Genomic DNA, 21933 nt, shown 5'->3' on the forward strand with positions numbered 1-21933 from the left:
AAAAAAATAAAATTATATACTTAATAAGAGAATTTCAGACAATGATATTTTGGTATAAGCCTTATATTGCACCCAGATGGACTTCGGAGTATGGTCTAACGCATTCACGATGAATTACGAAAAGTCAATGCCACTAATTAGCCATAGAACTAATAAAATTGGAATTCTTAATTCACAAAAAAAAAAAAAAAATAACATATTGATGAGTGAGTTATTTAATGAAGTAGATTTGGAGAGTGGAGTGGCAAGTATTATCCATTATCAAAACATTCTAAAGTCGATCCACTAAATTCCATGTCTCACTCACTCGTTTCTTTAGAACTAGCTAATTTAATTAGTGTTAATCAAAGTGGAAATTGGGTCGGTCAATTGCAATGATCAATTTTTCCAAATTTAGAACTATTATGAAACCCCAAGCAAACATGTTTTGTGAACAAGGTGCGTGTGTCCAACCTTAAAGCATCTCAACTTTAATTTTTCTTTACAATAGGGTGTGTGCTAATTACAAAGAGTGTGTGCTAATTATATTAAATTCTCATAAGGATATATACGTGATATAATTAACATCCCCATAATATATTATATATCATCATTATCACTAATCGCTAATGTTCTAATCTATGTCCATATATATATATATATATATATATATATGGAGAGAGAGAGAGAGTCATAGACACATTATACATATTGGATTACCGGTTCATTGTCGTGGGCATGTGTTATGTACCACCATAAGTCTTTTTGAAAATATAAGAGAATGAGTTTTCCATTGTTGCTTCCGTAGTTATATTTTTATAATGTAATCAGTCAAAATGTATTATTTATTATTGAATACAAACTGTAGTACCTGACTGGGGTATGAATATGATATATTATTATTTACATGTACAAGAGTGAAATAGATATATAGACATTGATCATATTGAAGCTCTAAAACGTTTCTAACTGCACCAATGATCATTGTAAATGTTAACCCACGTTACGTACCTACTATAGAAGATAATGTTCTTATTTTCATGTTGTGGCTTGGTGGAAGCTATAATTTATTGAATCAAAGCCTTCTCGTTGGTAAACTTTTCTAAGTACTCTTCAATCTTTGCTCTTCTCTTGTTGTGAATTTGATTAATGCATTTTTATTGTTATCTACTATAAAGCAAGTACATGTCAGTGGTTAAACCACACCAGATACGATGTGCAAATTAAATCTTCCTAATCATATTAACTGTGTTTTAATTTCTTATGACATATACGATACGGAGAGTTATGATCTTGTCTATTAGATATTTTTACCAATAACCTATGGGCCATTCATATGTTACTAAATCCTACTGCATAACATGCTATATATTACTAATAGTTCTTCGTAGTTTTTTTTCTTATTCATTTTTTTTTCTTACAGTGTGTTTATATTTTATGTATCTAGATTACAGAGATCACTTAGCGAACCTTGCAAAGATTAATTATATTTTATTGCCAAAGACGTGAATGAATTGGACCATAGTTTATGCCGCTGGTTTAAGAGCCGCCCTTAAAGCGAAAGCCACAAATTAGATGAAACCTCCCTTCTAATTAATTACTTTTAATGAATTATTATTATTAACAACTATATATTAATTTATGGAAGAACCCACTCCCCATATAGTTTAATCACACAATGGTTTAAGACATCAAGCAATTATATTTTTAAGTAGTTGATGCATAGTCTCACTCACGATTAAAATACGTTATCATCTGAATTCATAGGGCTAAGAGAAGCTTTGTAAACAAGTTTCTTATAGCTATGTACGTCGAGATCACATACATAAAATACATTCCATTCTATTCATATGTTAGCATTTGACTCGTTACCTGTTATAGAAGTAGAGTAAAGATGACACTGATCTCAACCTATACAACCAAACACTAGATATGGCTATTAATATGGTATAACTAGTTTTCAAATTGGTATAACTTTGTATTTTTTGTATTTCAACTCTTCATGAAAATCTTTTCTTACCTAATCGATTATAGCCCAACAATTAAAAAAGAATAGTTCCCATTTTTACTTTTTGAATATACACTTTATGAAATTGCTACATGCAGTATCATGAAAACTATGGACCCATTTTCTCATATATAAAAAAACTAAAAGAAAAAATAATATACTAAGGGAAAACCTCTATAAATAGACACTCTTCGACAAACCCAATCTCCACTTAGGAAATCTTGATTACGTTTATTTCGTTAATTAACACTAAAAAATAAATGTTGTCCATGGCAGCGAGTTACGCACACCTTGAGGTCAAACAGAAGAATCAGAAGGAAAAGATGAAAAAGAGAGAAAATAAGAGAAACTCCTCCGGCCACGATGCGGCTCATCCCCTCCCTGTCGAAACCTCTTCTGCCTCCGGAAGGATTTCTAATAAAATATATCCTTCTCGTTTATCTGATGAACAAGTAGAGGTCAAGTCACAAAAGTGAAATTCAAAGTCATGAAATTCTTAAAGAGGTTATTCAAGTATTTGTCCTTGTGTTAGCATGTAATTATGTTATCTATGTATGCGTGATGTGTCTAAATCGTATCTTGGTCGTGTTTATACTTTTGTGAAAGTGTGCTACTTTGCTAATTTATCTGTGTGTTATTATGTTATCAAATGTAAAAGATTATTCCATTGACACACGCCAATTACCTTTTTGGAACCCTGATTTACAAGTAGATTGTTACAAGTTCCTATCAAAACATCATTCTAATACTTAAAACTTAAAAGCTAAACAAAGAAAGCATATCTAAATCTGAAGTGCATATTAGTGTGTAAGTAAATTTCCGTCCGATTCGGATAAAAAAAAAAAGTAAAAGTATCTCGTACTATTCAAGCGTCATGTGTATGTGAATCAATTCATTCGTTTAAGATTTGTAATTTGGTAATATTGGGTTGTCATTATTAGTTTATTTTTGAACCAACAGTTGTTCATATTAAGGTTAAAAAACAAAAAATGGAGAAGAGAGGTCCACAACACACAGTGCCAAGCAACCCTGTTCGTTCATCAAAGGTTCAAAGTTCAAACCAAAGTCTACTAAACAAACATAAGAAGATGTCTTCTCCTGCGTTCTACAGTAAAAATAACAAACCAAACTCAACAAAGTCCTCAACTTTTGTCCGCACTGAGCTAAATTCCTAAGAGCCTGCTACGAAAATAATGACCTGAAATCCCCCAAACTAGCAAGATCACTTGTTATTATTAGCTGCAAGTTTAGCTGCAACTTGCTCCTCTGACAAGGGCAAGTAATATATCCTGGGGATTGCTTTTGTCTTCTTGAAAAGATCATCAAGAGTGACAATGGGAGGTTCTTGTTCCTCAGAGACTAGAGGAGGAGGTGGAGGAAGACGTTCTACGATCTGAGGTGGTTTGGCCAGAGGGGGTGGCGGTGGAAGAGCAGTTGGAGGTGGCCGTGAAGGAGCCTGAGCCAGTGGCTGATGTCGAGGCTGAGGAGGAGGAGGAGGAGGAGGAGGCAGAGGAGCTTCCAGTTTTGCTTTCACTTCTTCTGGTCCAACAAATTCAGCTGTCAGAAAGCGGCCTCCATTAGGTGGCCATTGCAGGTTATACACGGCTTGTCTTGTTGCTGCAGCTTCTTCAACAGAGGAATACTGCATTCACGTCACAATTCACTCATCTTACAAGACATTCTTTTAAAATTTAGATAATTGAAATGAAAAGAACAAATGGAATCGACAATTTTGTAAATCAAAAGGAATGAAGAAGCGTTCTTACTGATACATAGCAATGGGTCTTAATGTTGTCCATCCAGAAACTAGTGACGTTTCCGGTTTTACCCAGAAGCTCCTGAACAGCTTTCAGTGTGAACGGCCTTAGGAAACGATCAATCCTGAGGGAATTTGTAGGCTCCTTGGGAGATGGAGGAACTGCCAATAAATATTGAACACATCTATCAAACAAATGTTTTTAGACAATGAATAAGATATGGAAACATACATAGAGGAGTAGGGGTGGTGATTTACATACCCACACGTTCCTTGGGTCCATCCTCACTAGCCGAAGAGTCAGATCTTGAGAAGTCACGCTTCAGACCAGTCGCCCTTGGTGTTGAAGTGGGTACAGCGCTATTTGTGGCCTGCACTTCAGGAACTTTAATACGCTCAGAGTTCCATCGGCGCCTCTTTGCAGGCTCATTGTTTCCAACAGCTTCTTGATCTACAATGACGTAGAAATAAAGACACATCATCAGATGTAGTTTGAATTTCAACAGAGATGCTTCAAAAGCCAACAAAATACAAGAAGTAGCCTTAAACACAAAGATGAAGCAACTATCAAACGGTAGCAATATGCCTCAAACACCAACATCACAAGATTCAACACAGCAAACAAATTGATTAATAAACAAATGAATATGAGAGGCCTTACCATTAGCAGGAAGCTTTCTCTTATCAGAAGCCACCAGTGGATGTCTTTTATTTCCAGGGGCTTTCCCTTTCCCAGCATCTATATCAGCACGGCTTTCCCCCTTAGAAAGCATTTCAATTTTCTCACTCTTATCATCAGATGTAATCGAGTCGGTTTGCTTAGTCTCTGGCTCATCCTCCATAGACTCATCACCAGAACTTCTATCTAAATTCAACTTTTCTGAGTCGCCTGCATCGATAATGTTATTTTCTTTGGTCATATCTGTGTTTGCAGCATTGCTGTCATCTCCACCTCCAACAGATATCTTCTGCTCAAGTGGCGCCTCAACATCCATTGGATGCGATTCGCCAACGACTTTTGATGGTTCTTGAGACTTACTAACATTTTGTTCTAATTTGACATTATCAGCAATTTTGTTATCCTTTAGTTCTATTTTTTCATTATTTGACACAGAATCAGTAGAAATACAATCAGATTTTACCTCAAACCCTGTAACGGGGATGACCTCAGATACCTGGTTGTACATAGCAGATTTTTCAAGCACAGCCTCTGTTGGTTGAGCCTTATTATCCGCACCACCATCCAACCCACTAGATGGTTCCTTATTCTCAGATTTGTGAACAATTTGCTCACTAGGCGTCTCTGCCACAACTGGTGCATGACGTGCAACCACTGAACTATCAAGACCAGATATGTCTCTTCTAACATCATCAACTTTTTCATCTTCTTCACTAGCGAATGGCACTGCATTAACCTCTGGTTCTGAAAACAAAGGGGGTTGAGTAGTCTCAACCGGAGCTGAAGCTTCAGCTGTTGTCATAGTCTCAGTTGGTTCTGGGGTTTTCTCAGCTGCAACTGGAGTAGTCTCAGCGCTGAATGCCGCGGCAACTGGAGCAAAAGGAGTGGATTGGTTTCGATCTGGTGTAACGTCGCCGTCGCCTCCAGTAAAAGAAAACATCTGAGCCTCTTGATTGGCTTTTTCAGCAGCAGCAACAGCAGCACTGTTGATTCTCTCAGACTCTTCTTGCTCAACACGAAGAGCTTCATCTAGACGCCTAACTAATTCCTCCTTCAAGCCTCTTGTAGTTAGTCTCCGTCGCTTAAGCTCCTCTTTCAATTCCGTAACCTTCCACTTATCAATTGGTCGGTTGTCCAAGATTGGAAAAGGTGATGACGACATCTTAGCTTACGTGAACTGATTCTTGAAAAAAAAGAAAAATCAATAAAAAAAAAAATTCGAGATATTGGATTCACACATCGCAGTGGACAACTCATCTCTTAAATCCAAATTTAACCAACAAAAAAAAAACAAAGCTTAAATCTTTAAACAAACCCAATGCAAAAGAGATAAGATGAAGACTTACATAAACCAAATTGGCTTCAAACTTCCTCAGATTGGTGAAACCCTAAAATCGCAGCATAACAGAAGAATGACAATTAGAAGAGACTTCCGAACACAATACAAATAATCAAAACCCACTACGAAAGATTGAAAATTTCCCGACTCAAATCAATAGATTTCTCAATTTCTCTTAAAACAAAAGATAAAACGCAAACCTTTTCGAAAAAGCGAAATCCAGAAGCAATGGAACGGAGAGAGAGTGACCTTTTGTGATGAAATCTAACAGAGATTGAAAGATAAAGCGGACATTGGGGAAATTACAATCCCGTCATCAAATTTTTTTATTTTTTTGGGAATTTGGAAAAAGAGGAGGCGAATTCTAGGGTTCTTGTTCGTCGGGTGTTTTGATAATGAGAAAAAACTCGAGGACCTGAAGCAAAGGGGCTTGTTTGATAAATACAACCATTGTATTATGAATTGTCGAAACTACCCTTACTACTCAAGTACTCTTTTTTATACGGCGTCGTTTTAACGCTAAACGCGATTTTTTTTTTTTTTTCTGTTTGGTTTATTATACTCTCACGACACCCCGGGGAAGGAGGCTTTCCGAGTCTTCTTCTTCTTCTTCTCTCCGTCGTGTAGTAAGATTCTTCACTCGTATCGTTCGGCGTTTCCTTCACGAGAAGAGCTACGGCGATAATGCTGCGGAAGTATGTTTTCCTGAACCCTAGACAACTATCTTAAATCTGCGATTAATTTATATTCACTTTTTTAGATTCTCTGGTTCGTCCCATCAAATTTCGCGTAGCTTTTAGGGTCTGATTTTTTTTGTTGATTTCTCTAAATTGAAGAGCTACTTGTGACTTTGACTGGATTGATTTTGTTTTCCGTATCTGATCGAATGTGATTGTGATGTAATTCTCTCTCTTTTTGTTTGTTTAGGTCTGTTCTCGAGCTGGCTTCGCGTTTGTCAACTAAGAGATATCCGAGAAATTTGGTAGCTCAGGTGAGTACGTATTCTTACCTTGGTGATATTCTTAGCTGTTACCATCTTTTGTGAGCATTCTCTTGATGTGAATTTTGTGTGTGTTTTGCATTAGAGGTTTCATTTGACTTCTTTGAGAAATGCATCTACCTCTGGTAAAAACGGTCTCCCTGGAGCTAAACCCGTCGGGAAACCAGATGCCTCAAAAGTTGATCCTCCAAAATTGACTCCTCCTCCTTTGGGGAAACCGGATCACTCTAAAGGTAATTCTTCTAAAGTGGTTATAGGAGGTGTTGTTGCAGTCGTTGGTGCTTCTCTCGTAGCGTATCAGACTGGCTATTTGGATCAGTATCTGGTGAAAGAACAGCATAAATTAAGTGAGCGAATCCACTCTGATGCCGTTACTGAAAGACTTGATGAGGCTCATCGTTTTAATGTACCTTCCGGTGTTGAAGATTCTACTGAAAAGGATGGTAAAGTTGAATCGCAACCTCAAGTTACTCCTCATTCTGAAGCTTCTGGGGGAATGCAGGTTGACATAGAAGTGCAACCTGAGTCTGATCTAGCACCTGAACGTTTTACATATATTTCTTCTAACCAAGAGGAAACGACGCCTCAAGAAAGTGCCATCGATAGAGTAGAGGCAAGCTCGCCTACTTCTTCAGATGATAACTCTGTATCTCAAGATTCGACAACTAAGTCTGATATGCCCAAGGCAGAAAGTGTGAAGTTGGAAGCGGCACCAAAACCTGGGGACAGTACTGCTGTTAGTGTCCATTCTAGTTCGGTTCATAGAGAGAGTGAAACAGAATCTGCTTCACCAAAGGATCCTGCCACTGAAGAGGCACCTGAGGTACTATATTTTCCTTAGTTTAACTTGAAAAAGCACTACAGAATGAAAATGCAGAAGATGAGTGTCTCAGCATTCCCTTCATGGAATTTTTCTTGGCTCGACTTCATTGCTTAAAATGCTTGGATGGTGGAAGCCTGGATAGATCATAGGTCTATGTAAAAGGATCATCGGTGGGAATTATAAGCATTCCTTTGTTTTGTGAAACTTCTTATCATCTTGGTAGAAATGGGTTATTCATATGGATACTAGATTAACTGTCCTGAATCAAATTCTGATAGACACCAATCGCTTAGGAAGAAGGGATGTAGGGAACTAAAAATATTTGAATTAGATGCGTATTTTCTTCTCTATGGAGAGCTGGATGTTTTATGAAGCTTTAGTTGATACTTGATTTTACTATGGCCTTCTAAAGTTACGTGGAATTGTTGTGAATCTCTAAAAAATTGTTGTCTTACAGGATGGCATTGAGCGGGAAGTTCAAAGACCAGGTTCTCTCCTTAAGGAATACAATCTAGAAGGCAGCGATACTGAAAGCAGTGAATCTCCATCATTCGGGGAGCAAATAACTAAAGAAACTGAGGTTTTAAACTTGATTTTCTGTCTCTGTCTTATTTCAGTGCCTTGTATTGATTGATAATTTTTAGAATAATGTGCCTAATCTGGATAATTTCGTGAATTAGGCTCTTCCTAACTCAGTCGAGGGGATGAAAGATGGTTACATGACTGAGGATGGAAAGTTGGTACTTGATTTTCTGGCTGCCATTCATGCAGCTGAGAAGCAACAGGCCCATTTAGATGCACAAGTTTTTGCTGAAGAGTTACGAGCCTTGAAGGTTGCTTATAAGACGGAATATGTCATATGAGTATTTATTCACTGTAGTGTCGTTTCTTTATCTAAGAGGCTTTAACTAATAGACTACTGCCAATTGTTTTGGTTGTACTCAGGAGAAGTACGAAAATGAGTTGAGAGACCTTAGGGCGCGTGAGCTAATGCGTATAGAGGAGGCAGCAATATTGGATAAGGTGCTTTTATCTTGCTATATCTACTTGATTAACTCAGTCCAGGGCACTGCTCATATGCATCAGATAAACATGCCATTGATGTTTACTTTATATATGGGCAATATGATGTGAACTTTTAGTGGATTCTTGTAAGCATCTATTTAATCTCAGTCTCATGTTCCTGGGTAGAGGCATACAACTATATTTAAGTGCCAATGTTGCTTTCAGGAGCTAAAAAGAGAAAGAACAAAAGCAGCAGCTGCCATCAAGGCAATCCAGGAGAGAATGGAAGATAAGCTCAAAACTGAAATTGAACAAAAGGTCTGTACATTGCAAGGAACTGAGAATTAAAGTGTATTGCGACTTAGAAAATCATAACCGACCATTTGTGTTTACTTCGTATTTACTACAGGAAACTGAAGCACAGTTGGCTTTGAGTAAAGCTGAAGAATTGGCAAAAGCTGAAATGATTTCGGCAATTGCAAAAGAAAAGGCAGCACAGATTGAGAAAATGGCAGAGGCAGATCTTAATGTAAGTAAAGACGAAATGGTGTACTTGATTTCCAACTATCTAATGGTTCCAACCACGTGGTATAGAATATTGCACAGACTGTTTTAAAATCATAATTAGGAAGAAGGTGTAGGTCCAGATGCACGTTAGTTCTAAACCAAAATTGAAATTTGTTACTGCAGTCTGCAGAAAACATGTCATCAAGGCAGATAATCTGAAAGGATTGTTTTGAAACACATTATCCAAGTAGTGAATACAAAATCTAAGAATTCTATTAAGGAGAAGAAATGCATACAAGTTCTGTGATGGGCATATAGTAAAGATGTTGAAAGCGAAGTTTCTATTCTAATGGAATCAGTTATGTTTTGCATACTTTGAAGTACTCAAACCCACATCATAACGTTCCAGCCTACACTAAATTGTGTTACATATCTCTTTGCAAATAAGCAAATTCCTGAATGTTAAATCCTGTCTCTGCACTGTCTTTTAATTTCTGTAGATAAAGGCACTCTGTTCGGCATTCTATGCGCGCTCTGAAGAGGCTCGCCAAAGTCATTCGGTTCACAAGCTTGCACTGGTAAGAGTCGAATTATAATTTTTTCATTGGCTCATGTTAATGCCATGAAAATCTGCTTTTCTACACCACCTGCTAAGTTTGATATATGAAAAATATATAATTATGACTTTGCAGGGTGCACTTGTGCTGGATGATACGCTCTCGAAAGGATTGCCAATCCAAAAAGAACTCAGTATGCTTCAGACTTACCTTGAAGGGACTCATAAGGATTCAATCCTAGGCTTGGTTTTATCATCTCTCCCAGAAGAAGCACGAACCAATGGAACAGACACAGTGCTACAACTGAATCAGAAGGTGACCCACACAATCAATGTTTTTGGCTAAAAAAATTATTCCAACTCTTTTTTCTTACTCTCTTCTCGTTATGTTTTCAGTTTGATACTTTGAAAGGAACACTTAGACACTTCAGTCTCATTCCACCTGGTGGTGGAGGAATCTTGGCACATTCTTTAGCTCATATAGCATCTTGGTTAAAGGTATGCTGCTGATTACATTATTCCACGCTCACAAACGCTGAAGTCTTAACCGTAATTCTGTGGGATTTTTTTGTTAACGGAAAACAGTTCAAAGAAGTGGATCAAGCAGATGGAGGCATTGAAACTGTAATAAAAAAGGTAGATAATTACTTGGCGGAAGGAAAACTAGCAGAAGCAGCAGCTACACTTGAAGAAGGTGTTAAAGGAAGTAAAGCAGAGGAAATAGCGAGTGATTGGGTGCAACGTGCAAGAAATAGAGCCATTACAGAACAAGCTGTTACTCTTCTCCAATCTTATGCAACCTGTGTTAGCCTCACTTGAATCCCTCCCAGATTTTTTTTTTTTAAGTTTTGAAATTACTCAGATTCCTGGAGTTACAATCAATTTGCGGGAAGTAGTACCAACCCCTTTATTTTATATTGGTCGGAGGAAGAATTACGATTTTATATTCCAATATTAATGTCTAAATCGCAATGTTTACGAGAGAGATGTTATATGAGTTAGAATGTTACAGAAGTTTGAATCAAAATAAGATGAATCTGACGAGTAATGACTCTTTATTTTTTCATTGGGATCATAAACTGTTGATCTGGGGATGATTGTTGTTGTTGTGATGTGGCATCAATCATGTGCATCATATAGTATCACTAGCCTTGCGTTGCATTCACCGCCTAAGAATCTAAGAAAGATACAAACTAAAACCCGATCTTGTGGTCATGCATTTATCTTTTTTTTTAAATCCATTTTAGCACATATAATTGGTACCTTGTCCTGTCCACATGTAATAAAGTTTGAACTCTGAAAAAAATACCTTCGACAAACTTTGATTTGTACATTAATGATTCTGCATGAAAAATCTCGTAAATAATATAGGTTAAAATTTTCAAGTTAACTCGTAAAAAATACGAGTTTGAGCATAATTCAAATGGACCCAAACTTGGCATAACTTCGATATTGAGAAAAATGTACAAAATCAACAATCTTGGAATACTCATGCCAATAATGCAATATTAAATCTTAGCGGCTGCGGGAAACTTCTTCTCGTCGGTCTCTTATTAGAATGCTTTAAACCTGTTATTATATGTACCGAACGTTGAAGGTGTTTGTTCGACAACTCCAAAACTTTATAAAATTTTTGTCAGCTAACTTACCACTAATTTATTCGATCGAATGGAGTCACTTTCATATTCTTGTATATATATATATATATATATATATACAAAATAAATATTTGTCAACTAACTTACCACTAATTATTCGAGTGGAGTCCCCTTTGTATGCTTATAAATATAAAATTTACATTTAAAATATAATTTAAACCAGTTTATGAAAAGTTTTAAATATTGATAATTGTATGTATATGTTTTTGAATTATCACGTAAATTATCAATACATGAAAATAATATATAGAGACTATATTGCACCAGCTGACACAGCGAACCTTAAATATGAAACAGCTAAGTTTGATAAGTGAGGTGGCACAACTCCTCCAATTAGGAGACAGCCTCACACGCGTATTCCAATCAGTGCCCACAGATATCGGCCACGTATACATTTGAACGCTCGAGATCTTTTCTCCCAAACGTGTGAAGCTGTCTCGCCGTACGTAAAGTAGTGTGACTAACCTCCGCGATGGTTCTTCCAACCTTTAATTTTTTGCTAAGAATTTGATCATTGATCCTGATTAGTTTAATAATCAGCCGACTATTATTATTGTTTAGATAAATTGGTGTGAATTCGTTAATACATGCATGGCTCTCTCACCTTCTTTGTGACTTCCTTGTGAATAACACAAGATTTTATATAAAAATATCTAAAGTTATCATTATTCCATAACGTAATTGTATTCACATGGATTCCCTACAAAGCTTACCTTCGTATATATGCTAAGCTAACAAATTTTTTTTTCAAGAATTGGTTACAAATACTTGAAAATGATTTTAAAACATTAGCCCTTTAGTTCCAAACTTTTCCTATCATATACTACTTTCGTTTCTTACCTAAACCACAAGGTCTTTTGGCATATATATTGCTTACAGCCTAAGTTCTTAAAGACCTCCTTTTCTATATTTTTATAAAGTGAGCCAAATGTAGTTTTGTGTCAATCACTCAATTGTAAACACAACAACATACTTTTGCTTTCGTACCAATACAATAATATACCCAAAAGTCATTATTTTATTAAAATATCAAATTAAGGCCTCTATATAAGTCGAGACAACCTACTAACAACTCATTGCAAACTGAAACCAAAACAAATATCTACACAAAACGCAATAACACATCTTGAGAGACAGAGAGAAAAGAAGACACAAGTCAAAGAACAAATTTAAGAAAGATGGGAGTTGGAGGAACATTCGAGTATATATCAGAGCTAATAGGAAACGGAGGAAGCCATAGCTATGGCAAGAGGAAGAAGAAGAAGCAGTTTCAGACTGTAGAGCTCAAAGTTAGAATGGATTGTGATGGTTGTGTCCTCAAAGTCAAAAACTCTCTTTCTTCTCTAAAAGGTAACTAACTTCTTCTTTATAATCAAAATTCTCGTCTGGATTTGTGTTGCCCCGCCCATATGAGATATGTGTCTTCAATTAGTTTTAGTTTTACATATTCTTTTGTATTTAATGTCATAATATCAATATGTGATGTTGGATGCGATAAACTAAAAAAAAATTTCAAAATAATAATATGTGGCGTTAAGCCTGAAATGAAACATAGTTGACCTCTTCCAAATTTTCATCCTAAAATTCTCGTTTGCTCAACCGTATACAAATAATACATGAACGCATATATAACATTCAAAGACTCAAAAGTGTAACGTACATGATCTTTTCAGGAGTGAAAACAGTGGAGATAAACAAGAAGCAACAGAAGGTGACAGTGAGTGGCTATGCGGATGCGAGCAAGGTGCTGAAAAAGGCTAAAGGGACGGGGAAGAAAGCCGAGATATGGCCGTACGTACCGTACAACTTGGTGGCTCAGCCGTACATAGCTCAGGCTTACGACAAGAAAGCACCGCCTGGTTACGTCAGAAAGGTGGACCCAAACGTTAACACCGGAACAATGGCCGTTCACTACGATGATCCTTCTTATACTGCCATGTTCAGTGATGATAATCCTAATGCTTGCTCTATTATGTAATTTGTTTACTTAGATAATGAATAATGGAATTAGTAACCTATGCGGATAATGTATATGTAAATAAGGGGTTATAAATTTTGGTGTTTGTTGTCTTTTAGTACATGATTTTGTCTTCTTTTGCATGTGCTTTTTGTTGGTGTTAGTTGGTGTTACAACAAGTGAATGTTTATTAATGTTAAAAAAATGTCTAAACAATTGGAGAGCATAAGAATCATTGTTTACTATCCTTGGAATGCATAATGGAAACAAGTTCAATTTTTCTAAGATAGCCACGAAGTTACAAAACAATAACAAAGATGGATTATTGTCCGCTTTGTAGTTTTGAGGTCCGAAAATTTAAATTCTCACTTTGCATGAAAGTGATTGAAGAGTAAGAACTTATAAGATCTCTTTCTACTCATTTAAATCATCGGTCACCAATACCTTAAGTATGAGGCTTTTGCTTTTGGTTTAGGTCTTTTTTGTTAGTTTTTTGGGATCCCAAAATTCTAACTCTTTTCACCAACTCTTTTTAGCTTTCACATAATTAAAGGGGAAAAATCCAAACAATGGATAGTAAAGACCACATAATGCTTAAATAAATGTGTATCACTACACAACATACACGGGTCATATATTCTATACAACATAGCATTCTTTGAAGGACTTACACAACTAATAATTCTTACTCTTCAGATGTAAACAGAGTACATCAACCTTCAAGAACCGCTCTGTATATCAGTTTCTGCACTTTCCTGAAAAAAATACAAAATGAAGATTGTCTTATGTGTTTTCTACATATTGACAAGGCAAGAACCCAAGTTTTACACTTTGTTGGCCTTGAGATTCATGAGTTGTTGTGAGGGGACCAAAATACAAAGATATGACACCGATGAACAATCACATTGCGAACGTTATTCCAGACTCGTGACACAAACTACATCACTTACCTAGACTGAATCTAACCTAACACACGCTTATACACCTATGCAAGTACATAATCTTCCGAGGTCATAACTCAACATAGAAAAAAACAGATTAGTGTAGAGGAGATGTGTCTTGTTCTTCTTCAACAGCAAGCTAGTCATTGGGTTCAGTTGAAATTATCAATGTTTTAGACCATAGAAATAATAATGAATGTCATATTTTCATCTGAAGATGGTCAAAAGGAATCACCTGGTGATATACATCATATACATAGTTGTTTTGTCTCCTTAACCAAAAGAACTTGGGGTTGACTTCATCTTGTATTACTTCCTGGGTAGATCTCAACAAAGTTTATATCATAGAGCAAAGTTGCATTTCCGGGTATGTTACAGTCACCTGCATAAACCCAACACATAAGTCAAACTATATAACTTGAGATCTACATATCTTTTCTTACCATTGATGTGAACATGCATGGGGAGAAGATTTCATATACAAGTAAAAATGTTACAAGGAATACAGTTGGAAGTACCGGAAAAGCATCCTGCAGGCTCTGGTCCATAAGCTAACTGTGGTGGAATCTGAAGTTTACGCTTTCCGCCTGCAACATATAACCGCACCAATGTGTCTTCAGCCTAATAAAGACACTAAACGAAGGAAACTACAGTACTTGCCTACTCGCATAGGTGGCACTCCTTCGCCTCCAAGAATCCCTTGGTCTAGACCCCTAATAACCTGATCATGTTTAGACACAAAGAGTTAGAAACCGCTGTTCTGCTATCAAAAACATTGTTGCAGTCCTAAAGTTTGAAACATTAGGACTGCAACTAACTAACTTTGCAGTTTTGCTCACTCTAAGAAACTAACTTTTACTAAATCAAAAACACTGTTGCAATCCAAAAGGTTGAAACTTCTCTTCTAGATCTTAAGTATTCCGATTCAGATCAAAACATTGTTCATCTAAATGAAAGCTGCATTGTCTCCATTAAACAATTAACAGAATCACCAAATCCTAATCAGTACATCAAACTACAAGAAACAAATCCAGCTTACAAGTCAAAGAGCTCTTTAAACAAGAAACACATTGGAGTTTGTTGTACCTTGCCGACCCCAATTCGCATAGTAAGTGGTCTTGCACGCTTATAGCTACTGTCAAACAACGTTCCATCCGCAAACCTCGCCGTGTAATGGATCTGCCCAAACTCCAAATTCTCAAACTTTTAAATCAGAAAGTTGACAACTTTTAAGTATGTTATCAAAGCACAATCAACTCCAAAAGACGCAAAGTGATGAAATTTTTGGAACCCTAAACAGAGCAAAATCGATTCAATAAGAGAGAGATAGATAGATTACATTGACCATTACACCACGAGGGGCTTCATCACCAAAACCAACATCGAGATCGCAGAATCCAAGTCCTGATTTTGCGTAGCTGTATTCGCAGAGAGGATCTCCAACAGTAGCGTAGTACTCAATCCTCGTGGCGTCTGCGTCCAGAGGTGTTAGAGAGAGAATCGAAGCAGCTAAGAACCCTAAACCCATTCCGAAAACGCGTTTCTTTACGGAAAGTTTCGGCTCGCAGTCAGTGGAAGAAGAACAGAGACATGAGAATGACGAGGAAGAAGAGAAGATGGTGGGTCGGAGAACTGAACGTGTATAGAGACATTGTGTAAGTGATAAAGTAGAAATCGCCATTGTTTGGTTTCAGTCGTCTTCTTCTTCCTTATCTGAGTGAAGCCAGAGCGTTTGGTCTGAGTCTTTTGAGAGATGCAACGGCCAAAAAAACAACTGGATATGATTGTGGGACCCACTTGTATCATTTATAATATTTTCAAAAGAAAAAAGAAAAGAAAAAGGTCGTTCAAAATTGAAAAATAGGTTGAACAAATTTGGGTTGAATAATATTCAACTCATTCATCTTTAACATAGTGGTTGAACAGGTTGAACATTTTTGCTTTAGGATTAGTTTACTTTTTAAATTTTTTAACTTGAATGTCTGAATAGTTTTTTCCAATCTCTTCAACATTTCCAATGCAAATGGTGAAATTTGGTTGAATAATTTTTTTCAAAACCTGTTCAATCTATTCAACCGTGCAACCATTTGCACCCTGAGTTATTGACATTTTTACTTGTCTAGCTAAACAAACAATTTACACTCCTTTGAGTATTAACTTTTAAGAGTGGTTGGTTAGACTCATAAACCAATTAAAAAACTTCAATAGGATTAGATTTTTCTATGTTGGATGTTTGGTGAAGTCCTTTGACATCATTGTATTTAAGCATCAAACTTAATAATCATCCATAATAAGCTAAAGTCGTAGTATCGTACAGGAGTACTATTCATAATTAGCAATGTAAAGTGGTTTCAACTTCCAACTATCAAAAAACATTATCAGTAGCTGATGAGGAAACATTGAAGGGGAACAAGTTGTAAACAAGAGAACAAAAAAAGCTTAATCATTTATTAAATGATCACTAGAGATTGCAGTTATGAGCATACCAATGATCAGTTTGGTAATTGTAGCCATGGAAGACCTGCTAAACAATATTGTTATAGTAGCCCATGTGGAGACAAGCTCAAACGAGAATTTACAATCCAGTGGGAAGAATTTGAAGAAGCGTAAGAAGCCCTCGGAGAACATACTCGGCATTGAAGCTCCCAAACAATTTATTTGGTTGATGCAACTGCAAAAGGTTATAAAAAGCAAAACAATTTGGTTAACCATATATATAGATATATACTCTACAAATCCGTAGGGAAATTTCTAACTTATACAACAATTATACTCTAAAGACAGACAATAGCAAGATGGGTCAATCAATCTGATCAACAAATCAAATATCTTTAGTGAAGCCATGGTAAAAGTAAATTCGTACAATCGTCTTGGGTGAGATTCCAACCTGGTAGGATAATAAGATTTGACAGCAAACAGAGGACGAAGATTAATCCCACATTGAGCGACACGTGAACAAACAATTGTACGAATTTTTATAAACTCCAAATTTTTATGAGCCATATGAGCCAAAAAAAAAAAAAAAAACCAAATTTTTATAAACAAACAAACCAAAAGATGAAAGATTTTTAAAACCTAAAGAAGATTATACAAAATACATTGATAACAAACCCCGCGTGATCCACACACATAAGTCGATCGATCATATCATCCGAAGACAAGTTGTGAATTAACGTGACTCTTACTACGCCATCCTTAATTGGTGGTGGGATTCAAACCCACATTTCTAAAATTGAAGTTCTATTGAGCCGCCATGGAATAAACAAAAAAAAAACAATTATATATTAGTCCTATATAGGAAACCGGCCGTAAACATTGTCTTCCTTGCTTGGCCACACACGAGTGGATAAAATGCATGGATGGCATGATTTGGGCTATTATGGCTTTCGTGAGAGGACTCATATAATGTCTTATTTATCTGATAGATAATTTGAGAAACCAATTTTCATTTTCATTTTTTATTTCCTTTAAAAAATAAAATAAAAAATACACATATGTATAAATTTCAAAAAAAGGAATATCAAAGATAAACAAATAACACAAAACATGGCTTTCACAAAAATCTCCTTAGTCCTTCTACTATATTATTAAAAAAACGATTTTTCTCTCAGACATTAATATCGAGGAACCAACTCCGATAATCTTTTTCGACGCCGGTGGAGCTTCTGCTCACCGGCGTCGGGATCTCTTTACCTGCGGCTCTACCTCTGTTCTCCCCTCTTTTACCTCTTTGATTTTTCCCCACTTATTTTTCTTTTCTTTGGATTACAAATCATCCCTATCCCCTCAGATCCCGGCGAGTTTTCAATGGACAGAGACAAAAGACGAGGGCGGTTTCCGATGAACCCCCTCCTCCTCTCTCTGATTATTTTAACTGGCGTTAAATCTCCACAAACAGCCGATATGCTTAAACCCAGATATGAATGTATGCCTTCCCCTGCAAAAGCTCTTTCTGAGACACCGAGGGTAACAAACGAGCTCCTCCTTGGACCATCTGTTTCTTCTCACCCGGTGGAGACGTCGACGGCACACGGCGTCCTTTTCTACAGGCGAAGCTTTCATCTCCACAACAATGGACTGTTTTTGTGGTCTCTCGTCTCAACCTCTAACCTTCCCTCCGATTTGCTTTAGCTGAAGTCTTATCCCCTAGAAATACCCCGTTCCGTGCATAGCTATCCACCATCTCCGAACAACCGCCGCCGCATGCTTCGTCCAGCTAGGTCATCCACCGAGGGAAGAGATTCTCTTCTGGTGGGCCTCGTATTTTTTGCCGGCCCATTAACGATTCACGAAACCAAGCCCACATCAAAAATTTCCAGGTACGATTACTTACATATCTTGTGGCCATCAATCTCTAACCAATGGTGTGGTCAAGATTACGAACTCCATGGTTGCCATTTGAGTAGTAATTCATCATGGTTATGTTGGTGTCACTTGTTACTCTTGAGAATCCTGGTATTAGAAATCATATTGGAACTCAGGTCTGATTATCCCTTATGCGTGTTCTGTCTAAGACAAAATTTGTGTGGAATTCTTGATCACCATTTTCATGGCAGAGAGGATCCACCTGTTCTGTCACGGCTTGAAACTTATCTATTGAACCTGTTCTTATCTTCCATGATGTTCGTTACCGCTACCAATACCCAACAACCATCCCCTGTACCAGGTCTGTTTACTCTCTGTTAGTGTATGGCCGACTACAAACGTTGTGTAGATTTCTTGATCACCATTTTCATGGCAGAGAGGACCCACCTGTTATGTTCCGGCTTTCCATTTATTCCGTGCAAACCCTGGCTTTAACATCTATGCTAATCACTATTGCTCCCAAGTTTTTGAAGTCCCATGGCATCTTAGTGCTGAACTCAATGTGTCGAGATTGTGTTTATGGTCGTAGAGGCTCTTCCACCAATTCTCACCCCTCGACAATCTTAGCTATCTACTTCAGGAACCACCTAATTGAGCAATTCATCATCAGCCACTCCATCACCATCCGGGCTCCTGCCCCCCCGAATCCATGCCATAACTTTGCTTCCGCTAATACTTCTTAGTCCGGTGAGCTCCTTGGCCCTGACTCTTCTATCAACGGTACTATGTCTTTTGACCGTGACCTATCTGGCATCTCTTGAGCTTCTCGACAATGTACCACCTTGCAACCATGATCCCACAAGTCTCCAATTGCTTTTTAGCTCTTGTTTCTTAGCTCTCATGGATATTTGCTTGTTGTTATCTTCTTTTTTGTTCTTGCTAGTGACTTTGGGGAAAGTCTATGCTTGTAACTTTTTAAACTTTGGGATTCTCTTTCCCTCTCCTTGTACTGTTTCTGTTTGATTGAATAGAATCACCCTTGGATCAAAAAAAAAAAAGAATATCAAAGATAAAAATAAACATACACTTAAATAGATATTGTTTTCCAAAAACAGGAATATCAAAGATATTGTTTTCCAAATAAAATAAAATACACATACATTTGATATTATTTATCTGTAAAAATAAAATAAAAATACACATACACTTGATATTATTTATCTGTAAAAATAAAATAAAAATACACATACACTTGAATAGATATTGTTTTCCAAAAACAGGAATATCAAAGACCAAATAAATTTATTATTGAAATGTATAAACTAAAATACCTTAGACATACATTTTGCTAAAACATTTTAGTGTCAGATCTTGAAAAGTGGGAAAGGGGAATCTCTGTAGATGGTGAAATTCAAAATCATCTTCGTATAGTTCATGTTTGATTGTCAGTATAGCTTTCAAAGCATGCATCACGTCAAATATGATACTGAAATCTTTTATAATGCAATCCCACCAATGAAGAAGTTCAAAATCTTACACAACAATTTCCACAACAACAAAAAAAAACACCACAAAAATTGGGTCTAAAATCATATCATATATATACCTTTTTAAACTGGTTTCACAGGTTTGCTATAACACAAAGCAAACAAAAGATTTGTGGTTGACATCAATTGTCTAATAGCAATTGTTCAATTTTCTGTAGTTGAAACCTGAAACGCTATGTCTTCTCATTGTTACGTTATAGAAGATATGAAATTTAAGAAAACAAATTAAGGTACGCATCTATAAGTAAACTTGATATCAATAAAGGTATGGACTATGGAGTATGTGTAGGTACCACTATTCTGGTCTTTAGTATTAAACAAATTCAAATTGAATAATGATTTTGTTCACACGTAATATAGTCATTGTCATTGTCCCTCCGTGAGCTCGAATATCGAACCGCAAGACAGCTTCGTCGCATGCAAAGCTCTGCAATCGGGAAAACCAAACGCGATCCAAACCACAATTCATCCCTCTCTTTAATAATATCAGCAAAAACGTTTTTTTCCAGTTACACTGTCGATATCATTTTTAGAAGCAACCACTGACACCCTACGCAAATGAGGACAATGGGGCTGGATATTTTGGTACTTGAACAAGCAGATAAGTTATTGATTTTTTACTTTAAAATGAGTGAATGACATGCGAAAAATAAAGAAACAACAAACTAATTAAGCTGAGCCGGTTTAACAAAAATTAAAATTGCATCATAAGCATATGAATAAGCATCATTATTAAGATCGGAGTGTATATCCGTTGGATTTTATTTTTAATAATAAATATTATGACTTAAAGATTAAAATGTAAACAAGATAAAATTTGTCCAAAAAAAAAAAACGCGTTTCTTTACGGCATGTTTCGGCTCGCAGTCAGTGAAAGAAGAACAGAGACATGAGAATGACGAAGAAGAAGAAGAAGAAGAAGAAGAAGAAGAAGAAGAAGAAGAAGAAGAAGAAGAAGAAGAAGAAGAGAAGATGGTGGGTCGGAGAACTGAACGTGTGTAGAGAGATTGTGTTAGTGTTAAAGTAGAAATCGCCATTGTTGGGTTTGAGTCTTCTTCTTCTTGTTCTCTACTTCTTCCTTATCTGAGTGAAGCCAGAGCGTTTGTTCTGAGTCTTTTGAGAGATACATACAACGGCCCAAAAAAACAACAACAACACTGGATATGATTGTGGGACCCACTCGTATCCTTTATAATATTTTTAATTTTTCAGAAGAAAAAAAAAAAATCAAAACAGTGTCCAAATAGTGTAGACCTTATTCACATTGAGTCATTGACATTTTTTACTTGTCTAGCTAGATAGATAGCTAAAAACAAACAATTTTCACTGCTTTCAGTATTAACTATTAAGAGTGGTTAGTTAGACTCATAAACCAATAAAAAAAAATTCAATAGGATTAGATTTTTCTATGTTGGATGTTTGGTCAAGTCATTTGACATGATTGTATTTAAGCATCAAAACTAAACCCAAGTCCTCTACTCCCCATCTGCAGTTTGAGAATTAAAGCCGCCACGGTTTTGCATTCAATATGTAAATAAGTCATAGAAAAGTCCAGCACCACGATTGTATTTGGTTTCGGATAACATTTTCATAATTTCCATTAGTATATACTTAAATGTATTTTTACGTCTCATCTTACGCGCGGGATTCCCAAACGCTGTTGATCCATATCCTTTTGCACCAACTTTTGAACTTTCGGAGCCAATCGGCCCACTAAATCGAATCATTTTGATGGCCATACCTATTGGTTTATCACTGAAGTATGAAACCGATCGAGTAGTGGTGTGATCCGTTCATCTGACTATGTCAGTGCGACAATAGCTCGATATTCATGGTCCACCATAACCACCACCATGATAATATACACACACCA

General features: G+C 36.5%; 5 protein-coding genes across 10 annotated transcripts; 3 read left to right on the forward strand and 2 right to left on the reverse strand.

Annotated features, from left to right (window-relative positions):
• Positions 1-2198: 2198 nt before the first annotated feature.
• On the forward strand, positions 2199-2654 carry LOC109126940 (uncharacterized). The gene has a single exon (XM_019230912.2). The coding sequence runs from the start codon at positions 2248-2250 to the stop codon at positions 2461-2463; it is 216 nt and encodes a 71-aa protein (XP_019086457.1). The 5' UTR covers positions 2199-2247; the 3' UTR covers positions 2464-2654.
• A 274-nt stretch (positions 2655-2928) lies between these two features.
• LOC104716251 (uncharacterized) lies at positions 2929-6220 on the reverse strand. Of its 4 annotated transcripts, none has more exons than XM_087468126.1 (7): positions 5962-6178; positions 5769-5810; positions 4886-5599; positions 4405-4794; positions 4006-4194; positions 3754-3905; positions 2929-3629 (listed from the first exon to the last, which is right to left on the reverse strand). In XM_087468126.1, exons 4-7 carry the CDS (start codon positions 4736-4738, stop codon positions 3210-3212), a joined length of 1095 nt encoding a protein of 364 aa, XP_087324252.1. In that variant the 5' UTR covers positions 4739-4794; positions 4886-5599; positions 5769-5810; positions 5962-6178; the 3' UTR covers positions 2929-3209. The 4 variants fall into 4 exon arrangements, with proteins under 4 accessions (XP_087324252.1, XP_087324253.1, XP_010431944.2 ...); XM_087468127.1 differs by having other exon boundaries at positions 4886-5605; positions 5962-6173; XM_010433642.3 differs by having other exon boundaries at positions 4405-5599; positions 5962-6220.
• A 49-nt stretch (positions 6221-6269) lies between these two features.
• LOC104716252 (MICOS complex subunit MIC60, mitochondrial) lies at positions 6270-10700 on the forward strand. Its single transcript, XM_010433644.2, has 12 exons — positions 6270-6456; positions 6689-6752; positions 6847-7584; positions 8042-8164; positions 8265-8417; positions 8530-8607; positions 8815-8907; positions 8999-9118; positions 9597-9674; positions 9789-9968; positions 10049-10150; positions 10238-10700. The coding sequence occupies exons 1-12, from the start codon at positions 6446-6448 to the stop codon at positions 10469-10471; spliced, it is 1974 nt and encodes a 657-aa protein (XP_010431946.1). The 5' UTR covers positions 6270-6445; the 3' UTR covers positions 10472-10700.
• A 1684-nt stretch (positions 10701-12384) lies between these two features.
• On the forward strand, positions 12385-13388 carry LOC104716253 (heavy metal-associated isoprenylated plant protein 23-like). The gene is made up of 2 exons (XM_010433645.2): positions 12385-12660; positions 12984-13388. The coding sequence occupies exons 1-2, from the start codon at positions 12489-12491 to the stop codon at positions 13286-13288; spliced, it is 477 nt and encodes a 158-aa protein (XP_010431947.1). The 5' UTR covers positions 12385-12488; the 3' UTR covers positions 13289-13388.
• Positions 13389-13783: 395 nt separating this feature from the next.
• On the reverse strand, positions 13784-15990 carry LOC104716254 (photosynthetic NDH subunit of lumenal location 4, chloroplastic). Of its 3 annotated transcripts, none has more exons than XM_019230614.2 (6): positions 15548-15990; positions 15295-15396; positions 14869-14929; positions 14727-14795; positions 14444-14590; positions 13784-14022 (listed from the first exon to the last, which is right to left on the reverse strand). In XM_019230614.2, exons 1-5 carry the CDS (start codon positions 15887-15889, stop codon positions 14508-14510), a joined length of 657 nt encoding a protein of 218 aa, XP_019086159.1. In that variant the 5' UTR covers positions 15890-15990; the 3' UTR covers positions 13784-14022; positions 14444-14507. The 3 variants fall into 3 exon arrangements, with proteins under 3 accessions (XP_019086159.1, XP_010431948.1, XP_019086158.1); XM_010433646.3 differs by having other exon boundaries at positions 15295-15387; positions 15548-15988; XM_019230613.2 differs by having other exon boundaries at positions 15295-15411; positions 15548-15967.
• Positions 15991-21933: the final 5943 nt, after the last annotated feature.

The sequence above is a fragment of the Camelina sativa genome, chromosome 10 (genome assembly GCF_030686135.1).
Source record: "Camelina sativa cultivar CO46 ecotype springtype chromosome 10, ASM3068613v1".
Classification (NCBI taxonomy): domain Eukaryota; kingdom Viridiplantae; phylum Streptophyta; class Magnoliopsida; order Brassicales; family Brassicaceae; genus Camelina; species Camelina sativa.

Bases quoted from the DNA above. Each gene is read 5' to 3' on its own strand.
- LOC104716253 (XM_010433645.2), top strand. From the start codon at position 12,489: ATGGGAGTTGGAGGAACATTCGAGTATATATCAGAGCTAATAGGAAAC. The intron at 12,661-12,983 runs GTAACTAACTTC...TGATCTTTTCAG, and splicing joins CTCTCTTTCTTCTCTAAAAG to GAGTGAAAACAGTGGAGATA.
- LOC104716254 (XM_019230613.2), bottom strand. From the start codon at position 15,889: ATGGCGATTTCTACTTTATCACTTACACAATGTCTCTATACACGTTCA. The intron at 15,412-15,547 runs GTAATCTATCTA...CTGATTTAAAAG, and splicing joins CTCGTGGTGTAATGGTCAAT to TTTGAGAATTTGGAGTTTGG. The intron at 14,591-14,726 runs GTACTTCCAACT...GGGTTTATGCAG, and splicing joins GCCTGCAGGATGCTTTTCCG to GTGACTGTAACATACCCGGA.
- LOC104716252 (XM_010433644.2), top strand. The intron at 8,418-8,529 runs GTTGCTTATAAG...GGTTGTACTCAG, and splicing joins AAGAGTTACGAGCCTTGAAG to GAGAAGTACGAAAATGAGTT. The intron at 9,969-10,048 runs GTGACCCACACA...TTATGTTTTCAG, and splicing joins TGCTACAACTGAATCAGAAG to TTTGATACTTTGAAAGGAAC.
- LOC104716251 (XM_010433642.3), bottom strand. From the start codon at position 5,584: ATGTCGTCATCACCTTTTCCAATCTTGGACAACCGACCAATTGATAAG. The intron at 4,195-4,404 runs GTAAGGCCTCTC...ACGTCATTGTAG, and splicing joins GAGAAAGCTTCCTGCTAATG to ATCAAGAAGCTGTTGGAAAC. The intron at 3,630-3,753 runs GTAAGAACGCTT...ACGTGAATGCAG, and splicing joins AGACCCATTGCTATGTATCA to TATTCCTCTGTTGAAGAAGC.
- LOC109126940 (XM_019230912.2), top strand. From the start codon at position 2,248: ATGTTGTCCATGGCAGCGAGTTACGCACACCTTGAGGTCAAACAGAAG.